Raw genomic sequence first — 10,885 nt, 5'->3', positions numbered from 1 at the left:
GCAGCGTGGCCCTGGGTGCGTGTTGCGGCGCTCAGGGGAAGGTTAGGCCTTTGGGTTTGTGCGCCAGAGGCCCCGGTGTGGACGCGGTGGGGCTGTGAGCCCGCGGCGGGAGCGCGGGTCTGGGACCCGGACTAACGCCGGGCCGCCGGGTCGGTTTCCAGCGGTCACCGAATTGTCTGCTCTTCCGGTCCGGGCCTCAGGGTGGCCGACATGACGGCCGCGGATCAGAGCCCCCTGGCACCGCTGTTGGAGACTTTGGAAGACCCTTCCGCCTCCCTTGGAGAGCAGACCGACGCTTACCTGACCCTGACCAGGTGAGGCCTGGTGGGGGTGGGTGGGGGTGGGGCACCCTGGGGGGTCGTGGGGGGAAGACAGTCTGGGTGCTGCACGCCGAACGAGTTTGTGTATTCAAGAAGCCTGGGAGCTGGCGGGGGGACGCCGGGGTCGCTGGTGAGGCGAGGTGGGGTGGGGGGTGCGTGCTGGGTGACATTCCGGGGTGCAGGTGCTGCAGCCCTTCAACGGTGTCTGTTGGAATGAGGAAGCCTGCACGTGTGTCTTGTAAGAGGAGGATTAAGAAAAGTTTGATTGGGAGGGATTTGGCCAGAGAAGTGGTTTTTCAGTGTAAGCCACCTGTATTTCGGGACAGTGGGGAAACCCGGAATTGGTTTTTTAATATAGAGCAATAACTCGAGTTTTATTTAACCGCAAGTGCTTCACACTATTTTCTCCCCTGCAGACTGTATTTTTCCGAGTTATCTGTCGGTTGTTTGGAAATCGATACAAAACGATAAATGTTTAGTAAGTTTCAGTAAATTTGTAACTAGCGATAGGTTTCCTTGTTTCTTCTTCACCTAGTGAATCTGTCAAAACGTGTACTGTGTGGATGCCCAAGTTATTCTGAGGTTTATTCACGTTTAGTTGTTGTTTAGTCGCTAAGTTGTGTCGAACTCTTTGCGACCCCATGGGCTGTAGCCCACTCTATCCATGGGATTTTCCAGTCAGGAATACGGGAGTGTGTTGTCATTTCCTTCTCCAGGGGATCTTCCCGAGCCAGGGATCGAACCCACGTCTCCTGCATTGGCAGGCAGATTCTTTACTGCTGAGCCATCAGGGAAGCTTCACTTATTTCAGATGTATATCGTATTAAATATTCCTAAGTATCTTAAGTACTGGATCAATTTGCCAATGTTCTAACATGATGTTTAAAAAGATTGTGCAGGTATTTCATAGTTCATTTTTGTATCTGCCAATTGCATAAACTTAATGTTCTTTCTGCTTTTAAGTCGTATGACTGGAGAAGATGGAAAAGAAATCATTACAGAAATTGAGAAAAAACTTCCTCAGCTATTTAAAGTTCTAAAGGTACATATCTTTGTTGTAAATAGTAAATAGTTTTTTTTTACTTTGGGGGGGTAAGATTTTGCTACCTAACTCAAAAACTTTGACTCTAACATAAAATAACAGCAGGTTTATTATAGTACTATTTGAGGACTTGCAATGTATCAAGTGCTGTCTAATTTTCTTGTTTTCTCTTACTTAATCCTCCCTGTCCAGCTGAGGCTCCTCTTTAATCCACACTTTGCAGAAGAAATTAGTTTAACGTGTGTAAATTTAGTTGCAGTGACCACTTGAGTCCAAAACTTTCACTCTTAATATAACAGTGCTTCTAAATGATTCTGTGGTTTTGTCTTTGATCTACTGTGTTGGTAACATTTATTGTTTTATCTTCACTCACCCATATTTCTGCTATTCTTACTTGGTTAAAAAACAGTTATTATGCTTATCTTGTTTGCTTGTTTATAGGGAGGTTGTGTAGTTTAGCATCAAACTGAGGACATATATTCTTGTCCTCGTTTGAGTATACTGTGGCTTTGTGGCTTTCCTAAACACCTAACTTAATTTCCTTGTTTTTGGAATGAACAGGTTGAACTAAATCTCCAAAGTCCCTTTGAGTTCTTATTTTTATAACCCTGTTTTTGTGCTTTTATGTGGAGGTACTCTAAAGATGTTTATTGCACACTTAAACATTGTTTTTGGCTAAATATTGAGGCACTGGGGATACTGCCTTGCCTAACCTTAAATATTCTTATAGCTTTCAGTTCTTTTTGTTCATATAAGCAGGAACTTCACTGTGTAATAGTTCAAGACTTATCAATAAGTAAGCAATGTTAACGGTATTATCCCATTTTTCTTTGTCATTTTCACATTTCAGTACTGTTTGATGTGATGATGACATGTATCATCTATTTGGTATTTGAGAGTATGTAGGATCGGGAAGTCATTTACATGCAATTTGAATCAAGTTGCATTGTTTGTAAATAGAGTTGGTAACTAAAATGCCTGATGAATAATTATTTAGAAGCCTGTGGGTGGTTAATGATAGGATGATCAAAAGTTGATCACACATATGCTAGCTGCTATTTAGGAGATACAGTATTAGCTCTCATAGTCTTCAGTGTGTAAGACTTCATCTATTTGTGATTATCTGAACTGATTGCCTTAATCTCCCATGTATCTCAGGGTTTAGTATTTTGGATGTTTGGTTTGATTAATTATAAAATGGGTGGTCCAAGGAAGTGTCTGTTCTTATATATGACTGCTAACATTTACCATTCTTCCTGGTCAAGCATAGCAAATAGTTGAGGATTTCTTGGATATCTGATTTTAGAAGCAATGGGGAAACTTACGGGGTCACACAGTCGGACACAACTGAAGCGACTTAGCAGTAGCAGCAGCAGAGATACATTAGTTTGGAATAGGAAATGGTACCAAGAAAGATGCAAGGCTACAAGTAAATGTAGGATTAGGAACAAATGGCAAGACTATGACAGGTTTGAGATTTTATAGCTTTTACATGCAGAATATGGGGTTGGGCTTTGAATTCCAAATGGTCATGGATTCAGTCTTCTCTCTGAAGTATTGAGATGACGTTTAAAGTCTGTTGCACTTTAGCTACTTAGTGAACGTTACTTCTAACTCCTTCCCTCTCTGTTAGAGGTGTTGTTCCACTCTATAGCTGAATGTCAGCTTTTGCCTTGGAATCTTTGCTTACTTTATGTAAGTTTTGCACCTACTTTTACTTCCTATCTAATGTCTTCACCATCTTCCATTTGTTGCCCCCCCTCTTTTTTTTTTGCTTTCAGGTGTGCAGAGTTTTGTTTTTTTTTTTTTAAGGAAAATATTTAGCTGATCTCCACATAGTTTCCCTCTTTCTTTGTCAAGCTGTATCCATGGTCTCTTAGTCTTCAGTCCAGTCCCTCAGTCGTGTCCGACTCTGCGACCCCATGAATCGCAGCATGCCCGGCCTCACTGTTCATCACCAACTCCCGGAGTTCACTCAGACTCACATCCATTGAGTCAGTGATCGAGTCAGTGATGCCATCCAGCCATCTCATCCTCTGTCATCCCCTTCTCCTCCTGCCCCCAATCCCTCCCAGCATCAGAGTCTTTTCCAATGAGTCAGCTCTTCGCATCAGGTGGCCAAAGTATTGGAGTTTCAGCTTTAGCATCATAACTTCAAAGGACACCCAGGGCTGATCTCCTTTAGAATGGACTGGTTGGATCTCCTTGCAGTCCAAGGGACTCTCAAGAGTCTTCTCCAACACCATAGTTCAAAAGCATCAATTCTTCGGTGCTCAGCCTTCCTCACCGTCCAACTCTCACATCCATACATGACCACAGGAAAAACGATAGCCTTGACTAGTTGGACCTTAGTCGGCAAAGTAATGTCTCTGCTTTTGAATATGCTATCTAGGTTGGTCATAACTTTTCCAAGGAGTAAGCGTCTTTTAACTTTTCCAAGGAGTAAGCGTCTTTTAATTTCATGGCTGCAGTCACCATCTGCAGTGATTTGGGAGCCCCCAAAAATAAAGTCTGACACTGTTTCTACTATTTCCCCATCTATTTCCCATGAAGTGATGGGACCAGATGCCATGATCTTCTTTTTTCTGAATGTTGAGCTTTAAGCCAACTTTTTCACTCTCCACTTTCACTTTCATCAAGAGGCCTTTTTAGTTCCTCTTCACTTTCTGCCATAAGGGTGGTGTCATCTGCATATCTGTGGTTATTGACATTTCTCCCGGCAATCTTGATTCCAGCTTGTGTTTTCTTCCAGCCCAGCGTTTCTCATGATGTACTCTGCATGTAAGTTAAATAAGCAGGGTGACAATATACAGCCTTGATGTCCTCCTTTTCCTATTTGGAACCAGCCTGTTGTTCCATGTCCAGTTCTAACTGTTGTTCCTGACCTTTATATAGGTTTCTCAAGAGGCAGGGCAGGTGGTCTGGTATTCCCATCTCTTGAAGAATTTTCCACAGTCTATTGTGATCCACACAGTCAAAGGCATTGGCATAGTCAGTAAAGCAGGAATAGATGTTTTTCTGGAACTCTTTTGCTTTTTCTATGATCCAGCGGATGTTGGCAATTTGATCCTCTGGTTCCTCTGCCTTTTCTAAAACCAGCTTGAACATCTGGAAGTTCACGGTTCATGTATTGCTGAAGCCTGGCTTCTTAATCTTACTCCCTTTTAATCTATTCAAGGATTTGCTGATTTTTGCCTTTAAAATATAATTTTGTTTTTTATCAACTTTTCCATCTAAAAGTTCATTTGCAGTTGTACTTATTTGTAAAAATGTGGTTTTGTTTTTGTAGGCTCACATTGCCAGTCAAAACTCAGAGCTCAGTAGTGCTGCTCTACAGGCCTTGGGGTTTTGCTTATATAATCCCAAAATTGCCTCTGGATTATCAGGTAAGTTTGTTGTGATGGAATGTTTTGAGAGTTTATAGTTTGATATTGTTAAAAGTACTGTTAAATCTCAATTTCACAACCTGTAATTTAGGGTTTGCTTTTGAGAATGAGTCTGTAGATTATATCATTGTAGTAAAGTTTCTTAGACATAGCTCTAGCTTTGATAACAATAAAATTTGTTCTAGAAGAAAATACAGTAAGCCTATTTTAAAATGTTGAGAAAACCATCTTTTATAATAAACATACCTGCTTTGGAAGTTTATAATTAGATGGAATTAATTTTGGGAGATTGGATGGGTCATTTATTTTATACAAGCATGTGTTAAGGAATTTGCTATTAGAAAAGTTCTTTTACTTAGTGGTAAATTAGATAATTTGGAGCTAAAAGTGTTAATGAAAGCACAGTATCTGATGCTCTTCTGATTTTTCTAGTATCCTTGACCCTCTGCATCCTTGGATGCAGAACTCATGGATATGGAGATCTCAGTACTACACCATTTCATGTAAGGGACTTGAGCATCTCCTGGTGTTTTATATTCCTGAGGGGAAGTCCTAGAACCAATCCCCCATGGATATCTGGGGAGGACTGTAATCCTAATTGTTGCTCTATAAGTAGCTTCTCATAGTATAGGTATGGGGATGACCTTTAGAGATGGATAATTAGGAATAGGGAATAAAGATATCAGAGAGTTGTTACCATCTTTTTTTCTGAGGGAAAAGTTTTCACTTATTTAATATACAGAAATGTTAGCAATCTGAAGTAGGAGTTGTTCGTTTTGTAGCAGAGATACAGGATTTATAACATCTTGCCAAAAATTGACTCGTACGTTCAAACCTAATCAGTCAGTTTAGTCGCTCAGTCGTGTCCGACTCTTCGCCATCCCACGGACTGCAGCATGCCAGGCTTCCCTGTTCATCACCAACTCTCAGAGCTTGCTCAAACTCATGTCCATCAAGTGGGTGATGCCATCCAGCCATCTCATCCTCTGTCATCCCCTTCTCCTGCCTTCAGTCTTTCACAGCATCAGGGTCTCTTCAAAGGAGTCAGTTCTTCACATCAGGTGGCCCAAGGGTTGGAGTTTCAGCTTCAGCATCAGTCCTTCCAATGAATATTCAAGACTGATTTCCTTTAGAATTGACTGGTTTGATCTCTTTGCAGACCAAGGGACTCTTAAGAGTCTTCCCCAACACCACAGTTTGAAAGCATCAAATCTAATAATAAGATCGTAAAGAAATATTTTAGTTGAAAAATTACTGATTTCAAGTCTACCATCTGTTTTCGCTGAGTATACCTTCTCTCTGACCAGAATTTTGTGTTTTGGGGAAAAGTTTGATTATTAGCATAAGTTTTCTGGTCCTTTTTTCTGGATATGCATTTAATTTTAATGACAATGATTTTTATCTATTAGGGATTTTAAAGGATATAAAAGATTCTGCATAATTGTTTTTCTGCTTGTTTTTCAGAGATAAATATTCAAGAACTGCTTTCAAAACTGAATGATATTGTTAAAAGTTCAGATAAAAATGTTCGTACTAGGGCACTTTGGGTGATATCCAAGCAGACGTTTCCCACTGAAGTTGTTGGCAAAGTAGTGAGTATAGTTTTTGTATATGTCGTCTTAACTACATGCCAGTTAAAAAATACAAGCTTACTCGGTTTGTTTCTGTCTTTCAGGTGTCTAGTATAATTGACTCATTAGAAATAGTATTTAATAGAGGAGAGATGCATTCTGCTGTTGTGGATTATGAAGCATTAAATGTCATTATAAGGTATGAGTTTGGATACTATGTAAATTAGAATAGTTTCAGTAATTTAGAATTGGAGTAATCTTTTGGGACTTGAAATTGAGTTAGACATATGAAAGAAGGAAATATCTTCTAGACTAAAATTCTCAATAGGAAGAGGAAAGTAGATGTGCATTAAGTTACTAGGTTTCTTTATTTTTACTGAAATACTCTTAAAAATATCTCTGTTAAAGCTTTTGCAAAAGTTTAAAAAATAGAGACTTCTAAGTTGGCTATAGCAGGTAATTTGAAAGTGAAGGTGTTAGTCACTGAGTCGTGTCTGACTCTTTGTGACCGTATGGACTGTCCGTCCATTGGATTCTCCAGGCAAGAATACTGGAGTGGGTTGCCATCCCTCTTGCCAGGAGATCTTCCTGACCTGGGGGATGGAACCTGGGTCTCCTGCATTGCAGGCAGATTCCTTACCATCTAAGCCACCAGGGAACCCGGTAGCAGGTATTTAGGAAAGTATGAAAACAATTTCTAACAGTGGATGAGGGGAACAGGAAAATCTTCTATCTTCTTCCTACCCATCCTTGCTTTTCACAGTGGATATGCTGACAACACAAACTACTGATGTGCTTTGTCTTAACTTGTTTTTCATTCTTTAGTTGAAAGTGTTCTTTAGTTGTTGAGCTATATGCTTTAACTAGTATCCTGATGCCCTGATTGATGTTCACAGTATATCATGGTTCTCTAGCTGGTCTCTCCTGTAAGAATATAATTTGTGTAAAAATAATTATTAAAGTTTTTTAATCTGAAGAAAGATGATATGTTTTCATTATTTGAAAAATTTATTAAAATAGGGAAGTCTACAAATTGTTATGTTAGATCTATTTTTTTGTGTGTGTATTATAGATAATATTCTAAAATAAATGGACCATATTGTGCATATTTCTGTGTACTGTTTACTTTCCTGGTAGTTTAGACAAAAAGGTAGTTTAGAAATAAAACTACTTAAACTAATTTAGTCATTGATTTCTCTATTACAGACTAATTGAGCAAGCCCCAGTTCAAATGGGAGAAGAGTCAATTAGGTGGGCAAAATTGGTCATACCTTTACTGGTTCACTCAGCCCAAAAAGTACATTTGCGGGGAGCCACTGCTCTAGAGATGGGAATGCCTTTGTTGCTTCAGAAACAACAAGAAATAGCATCTATTACAGAGCAGCTTATGACTACCGTAAGTAATACTTTTTTGGATATTGCACTGTGAGGTTTTGCACCGAGCACAGAACTCATATTGATGTAATTGCGCTATGATCTAGGAAGTTCCTCTTTGAATTAAATTTAAGAATTGCTTGAATTAATGTCACCCACTTCTAATTACGGTAAGGAAAGGAGCTGTCTATTCAGTGTTAACTGCAATCCAGGCATTTTATTTCATCCCCAAAGGATGAATAAATTGCATTTTTGGAAAAGGGAGAGCATTATCTGATTCATCGCTTTCTGGATTGTTACAGCACAATCCCAGGAGCTACAGATTTAAGGCATAAAAGTGCATGTAGTGTGTACAATTTCCTAAAGTTATTATTTGCCCAAATTTTCAGGTTTTTCAGCCTGCCTTGTAACATTTATTGGGTACCTGTTATATACTGGACATTGGTTTAGGTACTGTGTATATAGCAGTGAAGAAAAGCAATTTGTTTTGGAGCTTATTTTCTAGTGGGAGCAATAATAAAGTATGTAGTACATTTAGGAAGGAGATTATGGGAAACAGTGGGGACTGGATGAAAGTGCTTTCCAAGAGGAAAGGTGATGTGGTCAGGGAAGGAAAAAGAATAGGTGATTTGAAGGTGTAATAGGAGTTAGTTAATTGAATGATAAGGAGTAAACTTATTCAAGTTAGGAGGAACCATGGAAGCAAAAGGCCTTGTTCTGATGTGCTAGGTTGTGTTCATCAAACACTGGGCAGTATGATAAAGTGAATGAGGGTGAGAGGGTAGAAGGTGATGTCAGAAACAGGGCCAACCCACATAGGACCTTGTAGACCATTGTAAGCACTTGCCTTCTGTTGTTTTATTGCTTGGTTTTAAAGCATCTGGATTACATCGAAAACCATATTTGAAGGTTTTGAGTCTATGAGTGATACATGTGCAGACTTGGCTTTTAAGGGGATCCCTTTGCCTATGTTGAAAAAATTTCTAGGCAGGGGTTGCATAGGAGCAGGGAACCTAGTTGGGAGGTAGTACAGTAATCCAGGCAGAGGGGCAGATGCCACATTCTAAAACCTGGGGTTTTGTTTGTTTCGTTTTTTAAAATTCAGGATTCCTCATGGTAATGCCTGAGCTGAAAGTTACTCCAATGTTTTTGTGAGATTTTTAACTGATAAATTTATTAATTTTTTAAGAGCTAATATAGACAGTCCTTGAACAGCTCCAGTTTAACCCGTGTATAATTTATAATTGACCCTCTGTATTTGTGGTTCCTCTGCGCCTTTGGAGTCAACCAACCACGGACTGTAGTACTGTGGTATTTACTGCTGAGAAATACCCAAGTGTAAGTGAACCACACAGTTAACAAACTTTATTCAAGCGTCCATTGTATAAAATTCTTAATAATAAATTTGAACTCAAATTTTATCAGATGTATTACCCATGAAGCTATTAATGTATTTTTTAAGTTAATAGAGAAATCAAAACATTATCATTTGAACTCTGATGATATGCATGCTGAAGTTTTTAGAGCAAAGTATATTGGTGGGGGAAAAGAAAGCTATATTAACGGATGGAAGAATGGCCTGACAGGTGATAAGACAAGCATAGTAAAATGTTAGTGGTCTTTATACTTGGACATTTACTATAAACTGCCAGCTTTGCTATATGTGTGAAACTTCCTGATAAAATTTTGGGAAAAGTTACTTGGCTGAGACAATCAATTTAATACTGCATTCTTTTCAGGAGTCTTTTGGTAAATATTTTCGCTTTTTTATTTTTTTTTTCAGAAATTACTTTCAGAACTCCAGAAACTGTTTATGAGTAAAAATGAGACTTACGTGTTAAAATTATGGCCTTTATTTGTCAAACTTCTTGGGAAGGTAAGTTCACTGTTAAGGTTTTTATACACACTGGACCTTTTATTTTCTTAACTTTCCATAGTATAGTTGATCCTCATTATTCATGCGTGCCATATATATCAAAATTGACCTACTTATTAAAGTTTATTTGTAAACCCAGTGTCAGTATGTGCGCTGCTTTTACAGTCAATTGTAGACATGTAGAGTGGCAACAAATTTGAGTCTCACATGGAAGCATGCATGTTCCAGTCTGAGGTTGAGCCAGGGTTATTTCTGCTTTTTTGCTTTAATTCTCAATGTCCTTTAGACAGATATCCATTTCATGATACATTTGGGGCCACATTTTTCATGTTTTGCACTTTTTCTTGGAGATTTCAGTTTTAAATGGCCCCCAAGTGTAGTGCTGAAGTGCTGTCTGGTTGCTAAGCAGAGGAAGTCTGTTGTGTGCCTTAGGAGAAAAGGCGTGAGTTATAGCGCTGTCTGCTGTGAGCTCAATGTTAGTGAATCAAACTGTACATATTAAATAAGTTGTCTTTAGACCAAACACACATGAAGCAAGATTGTGTGTCAGATGGTTGATGAAAATGTGATCAGAGGCTTACAGGAACCTAATCCTGCATTTTCCTTAGAAGCCATGGCACAGAATTTGCTAATACAGTATCAAGGCAACTTGATAGAACATAACTATGAATAATGAGAATTGACTGTATATTCTTTCTTTAAGCCTGGTTTTGAGGGGGGAAGTTGTGATTTTTTTTTTATATTGTGAGAAGCATAATATTTATCATAACCATCTTAAGGTATACAGTTTAGTGATATTAAAAGCATTTACAGTTGTGTAAACATCACCACTGTCTATACCCAGAATTTTTTGCCATCCCCAACAAAAACTGTACATGTTAAATAAGCAGTGGCTCCCTCTGCCCCCCTTCCTGCAGCCCCTCATAACCTCTATTCTGTTTTCTCGCTGAATTTATTTGCTAATTCATAAGTTTTGATCTTGGTTCCATTTTGAGTTTATTTTTGTATGTAGAATAAGACGAGGATCCAGCTTCATTTTCTTGCAGGTGAATACTCCAAGCACCATTTGTTAAAAAGACTGTTCTTATTGAGTGGTCTTGGTAATCTTGGTAATTCTTATTGGTAATCAGTTAACAGTATTTGTGAGAGTGTTTTTGAAATCCCTATTCCATTGGTCTATTATGTTTCTCCTTAAACTATTACCATAGCTTTATTTTTGGCGGCTGCATCATGTGGCATGAGAGATCTTAATTCCCCAATCAGGGGTCAAACTCATGCCCACTGGTTTGGAAGCATGGTGTCCTAAACACTGGACC

The 10,885-nt window shown here is 38.9% G+C and overlaps 1 protein-coding gene across 1 annotated transcript in view; it reads left to right on the top strand.

Annotated features, from left to right (window-relative positions):
• Positions 1-210: 210 nt before the first annotated feature.
• Positions 211-10,885, top strand: part of RIF1 (replication timing regulatory factor 1) — a 55,842-nt gene continuing 45,167 nt past the window's right edge. The window contains exons 1-7 of the mRNA XM_052659607.1: positions 211-314; positions 1,284-1,362; positions 4,652-4,748; positions 6,213-6,340; positions 6,424-6,518; positions 7,526-7,715; positions 9,477-9,569. Of these exons, the coding sequence (XP_052515567.1) occupies positions 211-314; positions 1,284-1,362; positions 4,652-4,748; positions 6,213-6,340; positions 6,424-6,518; positions 7,526-7,715; positions 9,477-9,569 (786 nt within the window). The remainder of the gene's footprint in view (positions 315-1,283; positions 1,363-4,651; positions 4,749-6,212; positions 6,341-6,423; positions 6,519-7,525; positions 7,716-9,476; positions 9,570-10,885) is intronic.

The sequence above is a fragment of the Budorcas taxicolor genome, chromosome 2 (genome assembly GCF_023091745.1).
Source record: "Budorcas taxicolor isolate Tak-1 chromosome 2, Takin1.1, whole genome shotgun sequence".
Classification (NCBI taxonomy): Eukaryota; Metazoa; Chordata; class Mammalia; order Artiodactyla; family Bovidae; genus Budorcas; species Budorcas taxicolor.
The sequence above is the reverse complement of the archived record's forward strand: the minus strand, read 5'-3'. Positions and strand labels throughout refer to the sequence as shown.